Source organism: Chenopodium quinoa, unplaced genomic scaffold (assembly GCF_001683475.1).
Source record: "Chenopodium quinoa cultivar QQ74 unplaced genomic scaffold, ASM168347v1, whole genome shotgun sequence".
Lineage (NCBI taxonomy): Eukaryota > Viridiplantae > Streptophyta > Magnoliopsida > Caryophyllales > Amaranthaceae > Chenopodium > Chenopodium quinoa.
In genome coordinates this window covers 437,061-459,695 of record NW_018743212.1, presented here as the reverse complement: position 1 = coordinate 459,695, position 22,635 = coordinate 437,061, and the positions used below count along the sequence as shown (strand labels likewise).

The following is a 22,635-nucleotide window of genomic DNA, read 5'->3' as shown; positions in this document are numbered from 1 at the left end:
AGGAAAAAAAAAAAAAAAAAAAAAAGCAAGGAAGAAAAGAGAACACTTTTAAGTTCTTAAATAGAATATATGATGGCCAACATTGTTCAAAACTTCAAACTAACAGCCCTATGGGCAAGAAATATGATTCAAGCATATCACTTATACAACTGTTTGAATCTTCTGCAGGCTTCCAGAATATTTTCCCGGTGACCAAAGGCACTAACACGGACAAAACCTTCACCTCCAGGTCCAAATCCACTACCAGGCGTGGTTACCACATGAGTCTTTTCAAGAATCTCACTGAAAACATCCCAAGAACTTCGACCAGGAAAGTGCACCCACACATATGGCGCATTTGTCCCCCCATATACATTAAAACCAAGGGACTTGAATGTATCCACTATTATGTTAGTATTTTCTTTATAGAAACCAATGACTTGCTTCATTGCCTGCAAAATGTTCAAACTTGAATTCTCGGCTTTTTAATGAAGGACAAATAACAAAATTACCGGCGACAATTTGAAAGACTACAAGTACAATCCAAAGAAAGCTGAGCTGTGTAAGGCATATATGTGTAGATGTATGAACTTCTCACAATATCTCTCTAGACTAACATACAAAGACTTAAAATATACAAGCATGGTTAGTAGAGAAGTTTAGCCAATTAGCCTGAGACCTCAGGCTTGAACACTATAAACCTTATCCATCTTACTATATACTCAAACAGATAGTGAAGGACAAACTTCAAAACAATAATCTTGTTCTCTAGATTAACTTAATTGACCTTAGCTTATTTTTACTGATTTTATTCTTAAATAAGATGAAGAGAATAGTCATATTAATTAGTTTCACGCACCATGTCACAACCATAACATGTTCAACTACTCTGTTTCTCAATGCACGTGCAAATCACTCTCAATATATTAACATAAAATAGTCATGTTGGGTTTTATTTGATTCGTCTCAATGAGTAGTTTATTAATATTCAATTGTTAAATTTTTTTTTTTAATATGCAACCATAGAGATTTGTGATCAAAATAATGCATTAGCAAGCAACAGAATCAAAATGGGAAGGGCATTTAGGATCGGATGGAGTATAAAACTAAATTTTGAAAGTGGATTGTTTTTTTTAGACAATCAAAAATAGAAATGTGGCCAATTATACTCCCTCCGTTGTTAAATACTTGCTCCATTTCTCCTAGACACGTATGCCAATGCTAATCTTTGATCAACAATATCTTTAATTATTAATAAGTATAAATTCTAACAATTGAAAATTAATAATCTATTCATTGAGACGATTTCAATAAGTACCCACAAGACTATATTTTTTCTTATGTATAAATCACAAACATTAGTCAAAGTAGGACAAATAAATAGTGCAAAAAGTAGTAATGGAGCAAGTATTTAAAATGAGGGAGTATAAAGATGGAGGGACTGAAAATAAACTATTTTATCTAGTGAGAAAAGTTGTCGTGAAGGGGAAACATTGAGTGAAAGGGATTATACCCATAGCACTATTAGTAAACAAGAAGAATCTCAAGATGAACCAACTTGCCAGATTGTCTTAAAGAACATGTAAGAATATCTTACTACAAAAGATATATTGAAGCAAAGAAACTGACCTTGAGGCCTTCTGGAGAAAGGCAAGCTAGACCACCGGCTTGGGATATGTTGGAAGCACCATTGAAGCAAGTACTGACAATGCGATTAAAGTCCTTTGCCACAGGAAATCCATCTGAAAATAAAAGTTCTTTTGGCACAACAGTCCAGCCAAGACGAACACCAGTGAATCCCGCATACTTGGAAAACGACGCTGTCTCAATAGCAACCTACACTTGCCATGAGAAATATATGTTAACAATTTATGATTTCTGCAAGTGCAGATTAAGATATCTACTTTGAGTGATTATAATGATCAGGCATAGAAAAAATTGTTTAAATTTGAAGATAACTTAAGCTCCAATAATTGCTTAATATAATTTCTGCACTTAGGTGTAATTTTGAGCTGTCGAAATACAAACAGGTAAAACAAATAATTTCCCTCAACCAGGGCCGTCCCAATCATTATGAAGGCTCTAAGTAATAAAAGGGTAATTCTCTGTTTCTCATTGTGAGAAACAAGTTTTGTTTCTCATGGGCTATGTGCCAAGATCTGGGGCTCCCACTCATGACACATACGCGGTCCCCACCAGTGAAAAACATCACATTATTTTCCAAAATGCCATTATGAGAAACAAAAGTGTTTCTCATAATGAGGAACTGGGGCTCCTTCGTAATAAAATAAATTTGGCCTCTATTATATACAAAGCACTATTAAAAAGAAAATACAAATCAATAATCAACTTTGATACCATACAAACAATAAGATTTTTTATTACAAACATTAAGTTTTTAAACTTCATGTTATTTAGAAATTATAGTACTTTAGTTTTGGATTTTGAAAGAAAAGTCTTAAGAAATTACAAAACTATGGTTTCGTAGAGAAATTAGTTACTTTAGTTTTGGATTTGGCGATAATAATAATAATGCTTTTGAAGACATTCGAACCCTGCCACCTTCATTCCATTATTTGATGCTCTTAACCAGTGAGCCACTTGGAGATCTTATGAAAAATGAGTACAACATAATGCTAAGATTAAAAAATCAGAGCCCTTGGCTAAGGGTCGGGCCTGCTCTCAACCTCATATGCATATTGAAATACATTTACAGCCAGCTCTCCTTAAGAGATTAGTATTAATGTAAAATTTTGAACTTTTCATAACATTTACAAAAACCTTCGTTCTTTATCTATTGTTAACTTTGACCTTTACGGTCTCCAATGCACGTCTTTGAACACGTATATATTCAATAAGATTTGAGTAAAAATTCTAAGAAATTTCATATTTTGAAAATTTATTTCAAGACGAATGTCACTAATCCAACAAAAACCCACATGATATGGTTTTAGTGTAGTTTATAGTTAAAGGTTATAAACGTCGACCACCAAAGTCAAAAAGTACCAATTGAAAAGTAACAGAAGGAGCAATAGATTATAAAAGATAATAATGATCAAAATTGTGCATTAGCAAAAATGTGAGCTAAAGTGTAACATCTAACATAGTATATGTTTGAACTAAGCATTCATGTTGAACTGAGTAGTCCATAATAGTCCATAACAAGGCCTAAAGGCATCACCAAAAGTAATCCACACTTTAAAAAGTAATGAAATCTCTTTATGACTTTATCTAGAGTAATGAAAGTATACTTCAAATTAAATGCAACCTCTGCGGCTCCGCCCCTTTTTTTTATATTGTCCCATAGAGTAAAGTTAACTTTATTAAAAGCTTAAGCAAAAAAACTACACAGGGGTAAGGGGATATTGAGTTAGTGAGATAAAAAACTTGCCAAATAATGCATTGGGCAATCTCAAAGTGCCACACCAAAAATAAATTTCAGAAAGGGGTGAAAGAAGTTGCGCAGACCTATTGATAATTGTGTTGCACTTCTTTACATCTTTCAAAGACACATTAAAACAAGCCCAACTAAAAAAGTACTGCAAAAGATAAAGGTTTTACATAGAAATGAGAGCACTTTCCTTACATAAGGCTAACACAAAAATAATTTATTGATTTGCATCAATTTGAAAACTATCTCCTCACATATTGTCCACGTTTGAAAATGTTATTGGTATTAATGGTTTTACTCCAATGTCGATTTTTATAAAATAAAAAGCTTAAAAAAATCGCTAATACTAGTAGCTATGTTGCAAAAACTCGGATTTGAGTGTCCGACACGGTGTTAGATCCTTCAAACACTCCATATTTTATAAAATTTCGTATAACACCACTATTAGGGGTGAAAGTAATTTGGATAAAAACCGCAAATCAAACCGAACCAAACCTAATTATTCAATTTTTTAATTCGATTTGGTTTGGATTGGAAATTTTGAAAATACGGTTGTTTGGTTTGGATTCAGGGCTTCTCAAAAACGAAAACTGAACCCAAGAAATATATGTGTGCAACCTGATTTAGTTATAAATTGGGCCCAAATTCATACCCCTAAACACCAATTGTCTAGCTGTTAATAACATATTTGTTGGGGACTTAGGGTTGCAAGCCCAACAAGAGGAAAAAGGCTTGTTGGTACAAGTCGATGGTAAATTGATGGTTTAACGATAGTTTGTTGAGGAGGAAAATCATTAAGAGGTTGAAAATAATGATGGTCTATTGAGGATGAAAATCATCAATAGAGTTAGTCTTATTTTGTAGAAACTTAATAAAACAATATTTTTGTTTGAGGGGAGGAAATCTAAATTTCTTCATAAACATTGTCTCTTTTACTACCGTATTTTGCTTCATTTTACATTGTGTTTGAGGGTGAGTTCCCAAATCGTTCCATTACACACATCGGTTACAACAAAATTCTTTTTACACATCATTTAAAAAATGTTTAGTAAAACTTTGATTGTAAGGCCCTATTACTTCACCTTATAAAGATAATAATCAGAAAAAAAAAAAAAAAAAAAAAAAAAAAAAAAATCAGTTAAGTAAAAATTAGTTGCGATCGATAAAAATAATTTAGTTTAGTAAAAATCAGTAACTTTAAGCAATAAAAATAATAATCTATAAAATTAGTTGCGTTTCGTAAAAATAATTTCAGTTCAATAAAAATCAGTAGCTTTAAAGAATAAATATAATAGAGAATTCGTAAAAATAATTTCAGTTCAGTAAAAATAATTTCACATTAGCAAAAACAAGGTGAAATGAACAAATTTAAAAAGACTTTCTCTCTCTAAAATTTTCTTTTCTGCCATGGTGAAGAAGAAAGCTAGGAAGGAGCTGATCAAAGGGACGGGATGCAATTTTCATACTCAGATTAAAGGAAGCAAGAGTTGATAGTTCAAAATCGAAGGATAAATCGCTAATTGGGGTTACCAGTATTCTTCCACTGGATTTTGGAATTCTAGATAATTTGGAGGATTTGATGAATTCGAATCTAGAACTCATTCATGGCTCTAGAACCAAGTCAAAGTTGTCGAAATGGCTGAATGTGATGAAGTCTAAGGAAGCTACTGACATGAACCCAAGAAACAGGGGATGCTTGAAACAAGGGTTCGGATTTTGAGGTAAGATCTTTGAATTTGATTAGGGTTCTTAATAAACCATTGTTGCAATTGTCAATTGAATGAAATTAATCATTGAAAACTTGGAATTGTTGCTTATGTAATTGGGGCTAATCCTTTTCTAGGTTCATTTATGGGTTTTTGCAAGCGTATGTGGGGTGAGAAGAACATTGATAAGGTGATAGCATTAAAGAGAGGGGTGTTTCTAATACGTTTTTGGAATGTTGAATCAAAAGAAAAAGCTCTGAATGCGTCAAATGTTTGATAATCGACCTGTTTTGTTTTCTTGAAACAATGAGAAGATGGGATGGAGCTTTAGTGATGCTGAGTTTACTAAGGTGCTAGTGTGGATTCAATTGCCTGATTTGCCATTGAAATACCGGGTAAGAACTCTTTAGACAAGATAGTATCCCTGGTTGGTAACCCGATTAGACCTGAATCTTGGTGGAACTTGCAATTGATGGTGAATTTCAAGATGAGATTGAGTTTATTAATGAGAAAAGGGTGTTGCTTTGTCCAAAGGTGGTGTTTGAACGAAAACCTGTCAAATGTTCTCTTTGTAAGCAGATTGGACATGAAGAAGGGGGTGTAAGAATATTAGGAAGGAGTGGCGACCAAAGGCAGTAGAGAATCAATAAATAGTTAATTCAGATGAGTAGGAGAGGTGCTGAGGAGGGGTAGCGCATTTTTAAGAGAAAGAAAAGTGTAAGAGAAGGGAAATGGGTCTACTAGAACTGGTGTTAATGTTAGTAATTCTTTCGAGAAATTGCTATGTATTAGTTGATGTGGCCCCTGGAATGGGGATGCTTCTGAATGCATAATATTCTCCTCTGGAATGTGAGGGGTCTTAATGGCCTCTCCAAGCAAAAGGAGATTAAAAGTTTACTTCTTGAGTAGGTTTGTGTTGTTTGGTTGAGACTAAAATAAAGAGGGAGGATTTTCCTTTTGTTCAGAATAATCTGTTTCTAAGGCTGGTGTGTTTCTTCTAATTTGTGTTGCTGGGAAGGATATTGGTTGCTTGGTTGGCCGATTTTTTTCAAGTACAGGTTATGCAAATTAGGGATCAGTTTATTCACTTAAAAGTGAAGAATATGGCTCTGAAGGTGGATTTTCAATGCACTTTCGTGTATGGGATGAATGACAGTGGAGGTAGGGAGGGGCTTTGGTTAGGGTTGGCTGTATGCAAGATCCTTGGTTATTTTTAGGTGATTTTAATTGTCCTTTGAACTTTGAAGATAGAGTTAAAAGGTCAATTTCATCTCAAGAGATTAACCTTTTAGAAACTATATTAGTAAGTGTGGAGTTAGTGATTTGAACCAGACTGGTTGCAAATTGACCTGAAATAATAAGCAGCAAGATAGTTGCAGGGTATTCTATTCTCTAAGATTGACATGACTTTGGTTAATGAGGAGTGGATTTTGAATTTTCCATTCATTTAAGTCTTGGTTTGATCATAGTCTAAAAAGAACGGGAAGGTTCTTTCAAGTTTCGGAATATGTGGTCTAATCATCTTGAGTTTGAGTTTGAGGAGATGGTAAAGGACATTTGGGAGACTGATATACATGGTGTTAAGATGTATAAAGTTACTAAAAAGCTGAAGATGTTGAAGCAGGCTCTTAAGAATTTGCATAGATCAGATTATGCTGAGGTGATATTGAAGTGCAGTATTGAAAAAGGATTTGGATGAGGTACTGATGGTGTTTGGTGCAATACTCATGAGAATACCTCCGAGGCTTTTGTTTCTTACTATAGGGAGCTGCTGGGTTCTGAGACTGGGTCTAGAGTTTTTGGTTCAGGCTGAGATTGTTCATCGTGGTGCTGTTTTGAGTGATGATCAAGCTATGGAGTTGTGAGCTCCTTGCTATGTTTTCTATCCCCGATGACAAGGCTTGTGGGCCAGATGGGCATAATAGTACCTTTTTTAGAAAGCTTGGAGTGTTATTGGAGAGGATGTTATAGATGTTGTTTTGCAGTTCATGGACAATGGCCAAATTCTTTAAGAGATCAATAGCACAACTTTGACTCTTATTCCCAAAGTTGATCATTCTATTTTGGTGTCTAAGTTTAGGCCTATAGCATGTTGTAATGTGCTGTATTAATGCATTACTAAGCTACTTTGTTCCAGATTGAAAAGAGTTTTACCTCACTTGGTGTCTCATAATCAAGCTAGATTTGTGGAAAGCAGACAAAATGTGCACTTCAAGATTTAGTGTCTAAGTATGGAGGGAAGAATGCTCCTAGTGGTTATTTGCTCAAAGCGGATAACAGGAAGGCCTATGACTCAATGAAATGGAAGTTTCTGGAAGAAATGTTGACTCCTATTAACTTTCCTAGAAAGTTTGTGTGACTACTTATTTTATTTGCATTGATGGAAGTGTGGATGGTTTCTTCCAAGGAATACTTGTCTCGAATTTTGGTCCAAGTTGGGAGTTTTCCTGAGTTCAGCTTTCACCCTAAGTGCAAAAGATTGAAGCTTAATCACCTTGTGTTTGCATATGATTTAATCAATTTTTGTAAAGGTGATAAGGATTCGATAAGCTTGATTATGAGAAGTCTAGCTACTTTTGTTGCAGCTTCTAGATTGGTGGCTAATGAAGGAAAATCTAATTATCTAACATTTACTTCTGTGTATTAAGAACAGCTTTGGTGATGCGGATTTTTAATGGTTTCCACTAAAATTCCGATCTTAGATGAATTGTAGTTTAGATTTTGCACAATTTGGTGATAGAGGAACTAAATCAAAAGGATATGGAACAATTTAATCTAAGCAAGATCAAATTGTAACTATAATATGGAGTTATTATTCCTAGCCAAGGTTTAATAACAACTAAAATTGGTAGCCTTCTCGGCAAAATAACATGCAATTCTCTTGCGGAAAACAATTCATACGAATTGATCAAACTATAACTCAAAGTCAATTTATCTGCTAAAAAAGTTACAACCTATACCCTTTATATAGGCAAAATTTAACTCAGGAAAATTGTAAAAACAAAAGATAAACTAATCTCTAAACTAAATCTATCAAACTAAAAGATAAATAACAACTAAATATTATCTATAATAACCACCCAAAAGATAAATATTATTAACAAAAGATATAATTTAAATGACTCCTTTAAAAATCTTCCAGATATGCATCATTTGGGTTGGTTGAATTTGTCATATGCTGGAAGGGCAATTCTGGTCAACTCTCTAATGTCCTTAAATGTGTATTGGGCATCTATTTTTATTTTTCCCAAGTCTGTTCTAGATGGGGTTATTGCATGAACTATCTCTCGGATGGCAAAGCTGTCTTTTCCAGATCCCCTCCTATTGCCTGGAAGTTTGTTTGCAAGAGCAAGAAGCAAGGTGGTTTAGGGCTGCATAATATTCATGCCTGGAATATAGGTGCTGTTGGCAAGCTTATCTGGCAAGCCTCATTGCTCTGAAGAAGGATAGTTTATGGTTGAAATGGGTGAATGTAATAGACTAACCTAAGGGGGGCAATATTAGTAGTCTACTATTATTAGGTTAGAGTATTTAGCCTTAGTATAAGTAGATAATAGGGTATGCAGTAAATCATTATGTGAATTGTGAGGAAAAATGTTGAGAGTAGTAACCTCAAGCTACTAGGAGAGTGATATCTGATAACCTATCACTTTGTATCCAAATTCTGCCATTATCAATCAAAGACTCAAGCTTTAAGCTTTATTTATTAGCCTAGTTAAATCAGAAATACAAGTCAGATTTAGTAGTCTATTACAAGTGGTATTAGAGCAGTGGAAGTCAAGCGACTGATTTTCGATTTCATTAAAAAATACAAAAAATAAAACATTTAAATTCATGAGTTCAACGGAAGAAACTTGGATGATTGGATTTTTCAAATGGAGGATTTTTTTCACTTAAGTGAAGAGATGAAGCGTTGCAGTGCTTCGAATGTGAACACCAATGGCAAACCATTTCGTGATTGGCAAGAATTGAAGAACTAGTTGATTCGACATTCTGGGTTGTGGCTACCAACTATGAAGGAAAGGAATGAGAAATCTCATGAAGCATTTGAGAAGATGGAGGAAAAAGACCTTCAAGTAGGTTTGAGGCTGGCAGAGAAAGAGAAGGAGAAGGACGTGGTGGAACATAGGGTTTTTCCCTAAGTTATAATGGTTCACACACTGGTATCCCAAGTAGTGCCGCCGGAAAGGATGTGGAACCGACTGTGGCCAAGGCGGTAGTTATGGTGGAGGAAGCGACGCTAACCGAGGAAGTCGACCTTTTACCATCGATGGTCGCAAAGGGTGGTGATTTCTCTAGTGGATTTGCTGGTGGGGGTCACGGTGGAGTCGACGCCGAATCTAGGGTATGTGTTTAACGGTGGTGGGATAGGAGGATTTTTTGAGAAGGGTGGTGCCAATGGTACTGGATCCGACGATGGCCCAGGTAGGATGGGTGAAGCGAGGCAAGCCCGGCGATGGCACTAGCAGATCTGATGAGTGTGCAGTTGCTTTCGTTGGCAGTATCGGGTCCGCTGATGGTCCTGGATCCATGGTTGGAAAAGTTGAGGATTGTGGTAAGACCACCACCAGAGGTGGACCGAGCCGGGGCAAAGGTGGCATCGTGAAAGGTGGATCTGGTGGTATTTGCGGTGATTTTATTAAAAAGGGTGAGGGTATAGTTGAGGACTATGAGGAGTATAGAGGAAGATTCATAAAGAATTCTGCAAACTGGAAGAACATTCTAGAAATATCACTAAGGGTATTCTGGTCAATAGCAAAGAGGCTGACATCAGCAGTGGGAGGTCATGTGCTTTGCATTCAGTAAATGGCAAAGAATAGACCCAGCTGGAAATCAGAGATACAAGTCAGATTTAGTAGTCTATTACAGTGAATAGACTGTAATTGAAGAGTAAGAACTGGAAGAGATTCAAGTGCCCTTCAAATTGCAGTTGTAATTGGAACCAAATTTGGTGGGTTAAGGATAAGTTGAAAGATGGGTACAAAAATAATTCTTGGCTTGCTGATCCTAAAGGCTACTCAGTTGCTAGTAGGTATGCTTGGTTAACTCAGGAATCTAATAAGGTTGATTAGTGTAATTGGGGTAATTGGGTTTGGAATAGATTCAATGTGCCTAAACATAAATTCATTTGTTGGTTGGTTATGTGGAGAAGGATCAAAGTCAAGGCTCACCTTGCTAAGTTGGGCATTACCAGTGATGATCTTTTCCCTCTTTGCAACCTTAAGCCTGAAACTGTTGATCATCTATTTTTTGATTGCCAATATAGCAGAAAAATGTTGCTTACAGTTGCAGACTGAGATTAATGTTCATGTTAATCCTGAACATATTGAGGACTGCAATTCTAAGCTTGAGCAGATTACTGGAAGGTTCAGAGGGAGAGTCATTCAGAGTTGCTACGCATGGCTTATTTATTGTATCTGGGAGCAAGCAGAGAAACGTGGTTTAGGACAAATGTCTGAGAAGCCCAGAAGCTGTGATCAGGGACTTGAAGTTTGATATTTTCAGAGAATTAGTTTTGTTATGCCAGAAATAACAGAAGATGGTTTAGAGGTACTCTTTGTAATTAGTGTAGGGTTGGTTCTGTTATGAGGTGTTGGCTGGTTGTGTTTGTTTGGTCTGCTCTTGTGGCAGAGTTGTAAATGGTTGTTTGTAATTAATGTCATTATTTTAGCTTTTTCAAAAAAAAAAAAAAAAAAAAAGAAAAAAAAAAAAGGTGAAGTTAATGGGGCCTAAGAAATGATTGCACAGTTACAGAGTGCATGTATTTAGAAAATAACATACTTTGAGTTTTGCTACCACTAAAACACCCTATTTTACATTTGCTACCTGTTTAAAATTTTGTTTTATTTTGCTATCTCCAAAAGTTACAATATATAGCTTTTGCTACCATTTAACAGAATCTGTTAGGGTTGTTAAATGGGGTCCATTATCTCATTAAATAATGATTTAATTTATTAAAAAAAAAAAAAAACTAAAAAAAAATTAAATAAAAAAAATCCCAGCCACTGCTCCCCCTCCCCGTCAGCCACCCCTCCCCCATACCCGCGCCGGCTGCTGGCGACCCAACAGGTGAGAACAAAATCCCCAATTTCATCTCAAATTCTCCGCCATTTTAACCCCCAAAACCTTCAAATTCCGGCGAATTTCCAGCCGAAAATGGCCGGCATCAATTCAATTAAACCCAAAGAATTCCTAATTTCACTTTCTCAGACCCTTGATTTGGCTTGTAATTTGGTGGATGGTTCGATTTCTGGTTTGGTTTCGAGGGGTTCGCATTTATTGAGCTCGATTGCGCAGATAATTCATGATTATGGTTGGGAGTTGTCTGATTGTTTTAATGATTCTGATTTGTTAGGGGCTGTTAGGTCGAATTTGGTTGTATTATTCTCTCCTACTCCTGCTCCAATTACTGGAAACAATGGCGTCAAATCAGATTGCAGGTTTTCCTGCGTTTTCACCTAAGATTGAGTAAGTTCCGGTGCCGAGAGTGGGAAAGGGGAGAGAGGTGGGCAGCATGGGTGGGGAAAGCGGGGGGGGGGGGGGGGGGGAGGGTTGCCGGCGCCGGCACGGAGATGGGGGAGGGGTGGCTGACGAGGAGGGGGAGCAATGATTTTTTTTTTCTTTTTAAATAAATTAAATCATTATTTAATAAGATAATGGGTCCACTTAACATGTTAAATGGTAGCAAAAGCTATGTTTTGTAACTTTTGGTGGTAACAAAATAAAATAAATTTTTAGATAGGTAGCAAAAGTCAAAACACGGTATTTTGGTGGTAGCAAAACTCAAAATTCCCAAGTTTTAATAAAAATATCAAGTCACTGGCCTTACTAGAATAATTATACACCAATGTGTAAAATAACTTTCTAGAGAAAACTAACATAGGTTGTTAAGGAAAATAAAATAAGTTCTCGGAAAAAACAAGTTAGTGTTTATAAACGTTAAACAACACATCACTAATCAGAAGGGAAAAAAAATAAAATAGTACAATATAAAAATTAAATAAATTCTGCTTTGAAATCAAAGATCAGTTAATAAGGAGCAGGTTTTAAATTTGTACTTTTTCTTCTTCCATATGATTTTAGTATTGAATTGTTGCTTTTTTAACTACTTATATTTTCAAAGAACAAACTTTGAATTTGAAAAATGAAATTATCTTTGGAATCGTATATCCAACAAACTTGCAATAAATCTAATAATTAATGGAGTGAACTGTGGTAAAAAAGAGATAAAATCATAAAATAGAAATTAAAGAGAGGGAAAATGTAGGTTGAGGAAAGTGAAAATGGAGAAAAGAGAATTGATGATTTACGTGAAAGAGTGGTTTTAGAGAAAGAAGTGGTGGTTATAAAGAAAAAGTGACCAGCTGATGTGTAATTGTGTAAATGGTATAATGGTTTGTTTCTCGAGTTTCACATCTATCTTTATACTTCCGCTCCCTAAATATTGCACCAATTACTTTTTAAAGAAGTTTCACAAAAAAAACAAATACACCAGTTCTTTTACAGGAAATTCAACATCTCTTTTCAGACTACATTTTAGGTGTTTCACATGGTTTTTGTAGCACCCCCCCCCCCCCTCTCTCTCTCTCTCACTATTTATACACTTTCTTAGAACTTGTGCCTCCTCCTCCCATGGTGCAATGTTAGGGTAACAGAGGAAGTCATTTTGTAAGGTCTAGGGTATGATATTATTTCATCGTGTTATATTCTATGGGGAAGTAGCAAGTCATGGGTTTCATGTAATCTTTTGTTAGTTTTATATTGTCTTTTTACTAGTGTGCGTGTTTCCTTTTTTGTTTTTTTTTTGTTTTTTTTTCAAGCTAATGTTTTGTTTAGAGAGTATATGTGTATTCATCATATATGCCTTGTTTGGCAATTGGCTGTTAGTATTGGCTGTTTGACCATTTGTTGTATGTAAATATGTTTGGTAAAATCAGTTGTTGGCTGTAATTATGCAAAATGACCTTAAAGGACATTATTATATGTTCTTATTCCTAGTTACTAATTTTTAATTATTAATATTAATTACTAATATAAAATACTAACTATTCATTACTTAATTATTAATTACTAACTACTAGTTATTAAGTACTAATTACTAATTATTAATTACTGATTATTAATTATATATTACTAATTACTAATTGTTAATTACTAACTATTAATTATTAAGTACTAATAATTACTAATTACTACTGTAACCATTAATTATTAAGTACTAATAATAACTAATTACTATTGTAACTATTAATTATTAAGTAGTAATAATAACTAATTATTAATTATTAACTACTAATTATTAATTATTAACTACTAATTATTAACTATTAACTACTAATTATTAGTTATTATCTATTAATTACTAACTACTAATTATTAATTATTTATTGCTAATTATTAGTTATTAATTATTAATTATTAATTATTAATCAAGGATAAAGAAGTAATTTGTTTAATGAAAAACCAAAAGCCAAAACCTAAAAGCTAGTAAGACTAGCTTTTTGTTTTTGGCGGAAAAGTCGGCTTTTCAGCTAAGCCATTTACCAAACATGTATCTTGGCTGTTTGACCAAAAGAAAAAGCCAAAAGCCAATCAAAAAGTCAGCCAAAAGCCATTTACCAAACAAGGCCGTAGTTGGAAAGAAAAGGAGGCATGTGAATTCATCATATAGTTGGAAAGAAAAGGAGGCAAGAGGAGAAAGATTCAAGAAGCCTAATCAAACTAAGGATTGGAAAAATGCAGAGAGAACAGGACATAACCAAAAGTAAGGGGGTCAAAAGTTTAAAACAAAAGTCAATTTTTGAGCTTACAAAATTTGAACTATTCCTATCTTATAACAAAATATTTTCTCCGCTATACTGAATTAAATGTTGTTCGGTAAATAAAAAGCACTATAAACCATGTAAATAATAATATTGAAATTTTGACTTTTACCAACAAAAAAACACGAAATTGTTTTTTAACAACCAAAATTTCTAAAAGTTTTATTTTACCACCAAATAAAAATTTAAAAATTGTTTTTCGCCACTTGCCGTCAAGATAACCATTAAATCTAACGGAAAATCAAAAATTTCTTCAATTTTCGTGCCAAAAAATGTTTTTTAATAGTTTTTGGGGTCATATTGGCCCTTTTTGCTACGATTCGAGGTCAGAATTGACAAAAATCATCGCAAATGTCTTGTTTAGCTTACTAAAAGTACCTCGATTTTAGTGACATGCAAAACGAGACTTTCCAATAATTTTTTGTCAATTCTGACCCCAAATCGGACCCAGAGGTCCAAAATGATCCCTAAAACTATAAAAGAGCATGATTTTAGCACGGAAATCGAAGACATTTTTTTAAACCGTTAGATTTAATGGTTCTCTTGACGGCAGGTGGTGAAAAACAATTTTTAGAATTTATTTTGAGGTAAAATAAATTTAAAAGTTTTGGTGGTAAAAAACAACTTCGTGTTTTTTTTTTTGTGGTAATAGTCAAAATATCCTAGTAATATTTTAATTTATATTTGTGCTTCCCTTTTTGTGCAGCATAGATTGGTATTAACTAGTAATCATAAGCCTATGCAAGTTTTGAGAATAAAAGAGCAACCAACTTCTAAAGAACAGGTGCTTTTATTTCACATCTGCTTAATGCTTACCTCCTTGGCTCCAGGAATTTCATAAATTGAGCGTGGGCTGTCATCTGAAATATACATTGCATATGCAGAATCATAAACAATGATTGACCCATTGTCCTTGGCAAATTGCACCAATTTGGTTAGTTGCTCTCTTGTCGCAGAAGCACCAGTAGGATTGTTTGGTGAACAGAAAAAAATAATCTCTGTCTTTCCAACAGCAGACAAATCTGGAAAGAAGCCATTCTCAGGATTACACCTCATGTACTCAATTTTACCATACTTCTCTGAATCCTTCTGATATTGTCCTGTCTGGCCCATTATAACGCTTGAATCCACATATGCCTGCAAACCCAAAAAAAAATAAAATTTTGTACATAATAAGAGTTAATTAAAAATATGAATCACGGAATAAATTCCTTCTGTACCTAAAAAAAAATTATTAGATAGATAAAATTTTATGAATTCATTCAATCATATATTTCTAATCCCGACACACCAACACACTACTGGTTAAACCTCACCCTTTGACTATGATCCTTAACATATCCCAAAAATTAACATGGATATACACTTCAGGATGGAGATTGCATCAATAGATGACCAAACTTAAGTAATACTTTGATTCTTAAGTCTAAAAACAACTAATTGGTAAAAATCTAGAGCCAATTCACTTATTATCATCAGAAAGAAAACAACAAAAACCCTGGTGAGGGGCACCAAAAGGATGCAATATGCAAAGTACACAACAAAATATCTGACATTCATCTCTAAATAAATATCTCATTACTTTGCACAAAAAGAAGGCACAACAAAAATAATGACATGTACAATCATGGAATTAGAAATAAGAGGATCTTATGGTATTACAGAACGACAATCAATCATGTCAAAGTTGGCAGCAAGAAGGTAAACTAGAAGGACGGCTTCATTGATCTTTAGAGAGAAGAGAATTTACAGAGAGTTTTCTGAGAAGAAGATTACAGAAAAATAGGAAAAGTGTGAATGAATATATTTAGCTCTTTGACAGCTAAATATATATTACAGGAGTTTGTAACTAACTTGTAACAAACTTATTTCCTTAGCTGATGTCAGCAATCTAATACTCATGCTTCTTGCGTGTGTAATCCAGCTCAGCTTCACACATGCTCTTTTATTTCCTCATCATCATCAGTCATTCTAACAAATCAAACACGACACTACTTCCCTAGAAGAGGCACAGTGGAAACAGTCAGATGTCCAGCTGCCCTTTACAACACACCATTTCCGTGATTCCATCTATTCCACAAGTGCCAGAAATTTGACAGAGAAACTAGCTACCCACACATTTCATCGGCAGCCATCCTCTCTTGTGACTTTTCCCAGTTTTTTTCTGAATTACAATTCTTACAAACTTAAATTAGATGACTATCAAACCTTTTTGTTCTTCTCAGTTTAATGGACATTCCTCTTTCTGTTTTAATCTTAAAAACCTAGAATTTAAATACACTATCCATAGAATAAAAAAAATGCATGGTCGTGACTGAAGAGCCCATAAATCATAGATAATTCAACTAAGAGACATTGATGTAGTAATGAATTACCTCCATTTCAACAAAAAAATATATATATATAGGCCAAATTTGAGCTTAGTACTGACCACAAATTTGCAGAAAATATGTACTGATGTAAAACAATCATATGTGAGATTTATAGTTGAAATAAGGTCACCCATTTACTAATTGAATCATCTTTGGAAGGAGACTCACTATAGAATAGGGAAATTGCCTATAGTTTTAAAAAAGGAAAGATTACAAATTATTTATTTAAGAAAATAATAACAGTTAAAATTAAAGAAAAAAAAAAAAATCAGAGTGGCCGGCAATGAACTATCCCCATCACAGCAAATTTTCAAAGACTACGCAGACATGAATACACCAATGTAACACCCCTGCGGCGCAGCACATCTAAGGGCATCACAAACCAGTTATGCCTCAAACTTCCATGGTTTAAAAGACCAAAATCCCTCTAAGAAGCTATCTCCGAAAGTATAACTCCACATAGCTATTAACAGAAAGATGTATCATTCATTGAGGGAGCTAAATCAATTAAGAATGGCCATACGCCACCAAAAATAAAATCAAGGAAAAGCTCTTAGTCAATCCTTACTATGTCAAGTTCAGGTTTCCCCATGTTGAGTGGATAGGTGATGCCCTTCCGTATTGTGACAATAATTCCCCCGGAACCTCAAAAAATTAACCTAAAAGTAACATCTGCAAATCTGGTCATTAATAGTGAAACTTGATGAGACAATAACCCCTTCTTCCCCTAAATTGTAAGATTCAATGAACTTCTCACGACTTTGCAATCCAAACACTTCTTAAACGATTCAATTGGTATGAACGACATTTTTTGAAATGGAGGGATATGATTCCCTTACGGATAACGAGTACAAATGACTGTAGTAAAAAGCCACTTACAAGCCATTCTCTTCAACAACATGAAAAGAGATGTAACTTAAAATAATTAACCAAACCATAACATACCGGGTACGATGGGTCTTGCACAGCCATTGTGACATCTGATCCAAAAAGCATCTGCCATTGAATAAAAGGTAATGGTACATAAGTCATTTAATAGTTATTTAAGAGTAGGAGAGAACTTGGGTTACTTAGGCCTATACAACACAATCATCTTCAAAATCTCCCCACAGGTTGCTATGGAACCCACACTACCAAAAGGCACAAGCAAAGAACATTTGAGCACCAATGGGGTTGAGAAATGAAAAAACTAATCCACAAAATAAAATGTCACCTACATGTAAAAAGACAAAACCTTCAATTTTTTCAGCTTCATAACAACCAATAAAGTTGAGACAGCCTTTAAATTACCCCCAAAAAAATAGAAGGGGTTTTATAGATTTGTTGCCATGTTAATTGGTTGTGTATGAGTGGTTTTCCCATTTAATCGTTTTTGTTTCCAAAGCATATACATTTCCCAAAGTATTAAAAAAAAAAAAAAATCACATTTCCTACAATAAGTAATAAATTATGATTGGATTTGCAAACAAATCCTCACTTAAACGGAACAAAGAGGTGGAAACAGCTAATATAAAGGGAGTAAAATAGTGGTAAATCCTATATTATAAGGATTGAAACAATGTGAATTAATTTTGAACAAAGGGTGTACTGATACACTGATAAGTACTATAGAGAGACACATCTGATAACTCATCAAAAACCAGTCTCGTGATTACATAGAGTATACCTGTAGGCGCGCTATATCACACTTAGCTCCATCTGAGACAAATATATCACCTTCTTCAATACCAAGGTTACCATAAAATGTTGAAGCAATCGCAGCTCTTACTTTCTAAAAACATAAGCATTGTTAGTCATCCTTACACATACAATAAAAATATAACAAAGGTAATGAGAAAATTGTGCAACATCGAAATAATCGGCCAATAATGTACTATATAAAAAAGATGCACAATACATGTAAATATGTAATGCTTCACTTTGAACTTCTACATAAAGAAACTCAATTAAACACGACAGTCATAAAACTCATAATTTACTTCCTCCGTCTTTTTAAATGCATCACTTTTGAAACTACAGACTCCTAGACAATTTTTGAATATGAGAAAGAGAATTTATTAACTAAAAAGGAAAGTGATGCATCTAAATTGAAACATTCATATATAGAAAGTGATGCATCTAATAAAAAAACCGAGAGAGTATTAAAATCATGAATAGTTATGCATGTTACACTTCACCAGACAAAACTTATCAACTCCATTTGCAATTACAGCTTTTAAAGCCTATTAATTGCAATACTATCATCAAAAATCATGAAAGTGTCAGAACCTTGAAGCTTTAGGGATATGAAAATTAATTGGGTGCAAAGTAAGAGCAAAGTCAAAAACACCAAAGTGACCTCCAGGTAGAGAGAACATTGATCCATCCCTGGTCTCCCTTGCTGCAGTTGCATTTGTACCATTTCTTTAGTCCTACTGACATCTTAAGCAACCAGGGCTAGTCAGCAACTCAGCTCCTCACCAAGAAGCTGATGATACGCTGCCCTGAAGAACTAGCACAAGGAAGGCATCCCAGCAAGCGATGAAGCATATCTGATAGGTGGCCTAAACCACAGGCTCATCAATGCAAGCAATTAATGCTTTGGTTTATCTGGACTTATATTGATCCATTTCCAAGTATACCATATGTCAGACATGTCGAGGTTAAAAATTCTTACAGACTGTCTTAGAATTGGACACGGATTCAAGGACATGACATTCATGAAACACACTCTTGAATTTATACATAATTTTTCATGTTTGCTTACGTTAAGTCATACATATGCACACATTTTTACTATATATCACATAATATTCCCTTCACTTTCCTATAGCTTTACTTCAACAAGTGGATCGAAAATAATTGAGGTGTTGTGGTCAATATTGAAGTGTTGAGTATTGATTTTTAAATCACATATCCACTGTTGAGATGGCATGTTTCTAGCATGTCTGCTTAAGATATATGGAAGAGTTGAAGCCATGTTTAATTTAGACTCCTAACATTCCACCTAAGCACACCTACAACACCTGCAATTTAGCTGAAAGTTACACTACATGCTATCTCTCAAACTCCCTCACTTCATTGTTCTCCCTCCTGCTCTCCTAGTCTACACCTGAGAGAAGACCTATGTTAGTCGGATACAGTAAAATTGGTCAAAAAAACAAGTCGACAAATTTCAGATCCTCCAATTACAACTTTACAAGTCAGATGCATCTCTACAATATGATATACATATCCAGACAAGAGATGAAGAGAAGGGAGGAAACGAGGGAGAAAAAAGCATATAAATTCAAAATTGGTAGTGTTGAAAGGAATGAGAAGGTTCAAATGTACAATCCTTTCAGATCAAAATATTTTCATCAATGGTTCACCTTTGAGTTAAGCCTTGCCATAAGACAATTTATCTACTCATGTTTCTATCAAAAGCCACAATCCTCCACTTCTTTTTGTGGAGGGGAGATTACAAGATCCCCAAAATCAAAGAGCACTTATAAACTATAACAACCTTAGTCCACTAAATCGCCAAATAAGTAGTTACCGTAGATGCACGCATTCTATCCTAACCATAATCATCACATAATTTCCATAAGAGCATCATGCCACAACAACTTCTTGCCCCAAAAAAATACTTGTGAAAATTCCACAATAAATGGGAAAAGCAAGACTTCCCACATAAAGTAGATAACCTATTTTCGGTATCATCTTTACACTTTCTCCTAAGGGCCATTTAGATCCTTTCGGTATCATCTTTACACTCTGTCCTAGGGGCCATTTAAATTCTTTCTATATACTCTCATTAGTTCTATAAATGTAAAGTTGTGTTGACTCCTTAGCCTTTACAAGGCCGGCTCCAATGAGAGCCAATAGGGTAGTGAAAGTTAAGTAACATATTACAAACACCATGTAAACATCCCACATACTCATACATCTAAACAACCTCAAACATGAATTAGCATGCAAAATTAACATAGGGAACAAAGTAGTGAAGGAACCAAAAAAAAAAAAAAAAAAAACAGACGTTGACAAATACCTTTTCACCTTGTTCAGCTCCATAACCACTATAGCCTTCTAGTGTTGAAAGATCATGTGCTCGCTACAAGTTTCATAGACATAAAAACCATGTGAACAAAGAAGATTTTTTTTAAAATGTATAAAATGAAAGTGAGAGTTAATATAAATAAAAGAGTGAAATCATATATTGATAGGTATGTAGAGTTGCAATCGTACAATAACCAAACATATGAAACAGTTTACCTTAGCCATGGCAGATGTAATGACATCAGGAATGGGCTCAGTAGTGTCACCAATTCCAAGGCTTATCACTTGAGCATCTGGATATTTGGCCAGGTGCGCGGCTCTTCTTCTGGCAACCTGTGTTTTTAAATGATCATGATCAAATAGTCGTCTTGTGGACAATACTATGAGTACAATTCAGAGCAATCTCAAAAATTGAAAACGACATTGATAGATACCAAGTATAATCATAAATAAAATAAAATAAAAAAAAATTAAAAAATTAAAAAAAAAAGACCTCGGGAAAGAGATAGCCGGCTTGCAGCTTAGCTATATTAGGATTTCGGGAGACCTTGCTTGTGTAAGCTGATATTCAAATAATAAAATCAAATTACAGAAAATGAAAAAATCAAAAATACAAAATTAACGATAGTTTATCTTCATACCAGTCTGTGGAGTTGCAACACATTTAAAAAACCCGGGTTTTTTAACTCTAACGCCAACTATCTGAACACTGCAACAGACACCAAATTCATTAGTATTAGTAATCTCTAATCTCTTCTTAACATAAACAAAATATCACAACTTAGAGATATATACAACCTTGAACGAGTAAAATCGGAGCGAGCAAATATAGAAGACAAAGAAGAAGAAGGTGGAGCAGACGCATTTAATTGATGATTGGCCACCGACATTATAACCGTTGGCGGAGATATCGATGGTCGGAGATGGTCAAGGGAACTCTCCGGTGGTATTTTCCAGTCGCCGGAGTTTTGGGGGGAAGGAGAGAGTAGTTTCTAGGATGATAGGGAGTTTTAGGGTTTAAGAGGAAAGAGAGATAGGACTCCTAGGATGATAGGGAGGTCCGGAGGGGTTAGGTAGTTTCTGATAGTCTTACTAGTAAGGGAGATTCTTTTACCGATGGTTTTGTTTAATTTTCAACAGAACACCAATATTAGGAGTTTTGATGTTTTTTCTTCGGGAGATCACTCAAAACACTGCAATCGTCTAGTAAATGCATTTACGAAATAACCAATATTTCGTTAATTAGATCAAGTTAGTAAAGAAAACGAAGTTAGAAAGAGCGTTGTTATGAATATTAAATGAAATTGTTTTAGGGTGTGCTGATCTGATCTGTTTGAGCCGTGACATTACACGCTCAAACCAAATCATAGGCAGTGGGTCGACATTTGTTGTCCAAACTCATCCCATTCAGGCCTTCGGGCCGTTACTAGTTTTTAAGTTATGTGTACTTGTTTAGTAATAGGCTTTGTACTTCCATATTACTACCATAAAAAATAAAATGATACGAGTGAAATATAATATTCGGCCTTTTTTGGGCCATTGATATTTAGGGGTTGTAAAAACAAAAATATCCTTTAAAAAAAAAGTAACTTTGAAGTTTGAATGGTATCAATCTAATAGAGGGACTTGTAGTATATACAAACACATAATGACAAAGTTATTTTTTCTTTAAAAAAAAAAATGACAAAGTTCCTTTTTCTTCGATACTTGTGAGAAATAAACCTAATTTGGCATCCATAATAACAAAATAAGATATGAGATTTCATGAAAAATATATTCTCAACTGTTAGGCCCTGTTCACTTAACATTAAGAAAATAATTTTAGTTTAGTAAAAATAATTTTACTTCAGTAAAAACAAGTTCAGTTCAGTAAATATAATTTCAGTTCAGTAAAAACAAGTTCTATTCAGTAAATATAATTTTAGTTTAGTAAAAATAAGTTCAATTTAATAAAATTCAGTAAGTATAAGGAAGAAATATAATAGAAAATCAGTAAAAATAATTTCAGTTCAGCAAAAATAATTTCAGTACAGTAAAAATAATTTAAGTTCAGCAAAAATAATTCCAGTTCAGCAAAAATAAGGTGAAGTAAACAGGGCTTTATTTGTGTTTTAATTTAAGTAACTTTTTCCTCAAGAAAAAAAAAGTTTTAAGTAACTTGTTGATAGGTGTTAAGATAAATTTTACTACAGTATAAGGAATTGAAATTTGAAATCTAAGAGAAACTATCCTACCATTGACATTGTTGAAGTGGAATCTGTAATTTCTAATGAAGATGACCCCAAAGCTCTTGAACCTGACCAAGTGCAATCTTTTTCTTCACCATATACCTTCATGTTCTCTGTCAA

The 22,635-nt window shown here is 34.3% G+C and overlaps 1 protein-coding gene across 1 annotated transcript; it reads right to left on the bottom strand.

The window, feature by feature from the left end:
- Positions 1–22: 22 nt before the first annotated feature.
- LOC110734213 (LL-diaminopimelate aminotransferase, chloroplastic-like) lies at positions 23–21,409 on the bottom strand. The gene is made up of 10 exons (XM_021914271.1): positions 21,086–21,409; positions 20,929–20,996; positions 20,781–20,848; positions 20,504–20,620; positions 20,280–20,342; positions 17,937–18,041; positions 17,216–17,266; positions 14,715–15,035; positions 1,609–1,815; positions 23–431 (listed from the first exon to the last, which is right to left on the bottom strand). Exons 1-10 carry the CDS (start codon positions 21,175–21,177, stop codon positions 138–140), a joined length of 1,386 nt encoding a protein of 461 aa, XP_021769963.1. The 5' UTR covers positions 21,178–21,409; the 3' UTR covers positions 23–137.
- Positions 21,410–22,635: the final 1,226 nt, after the last annotated feature.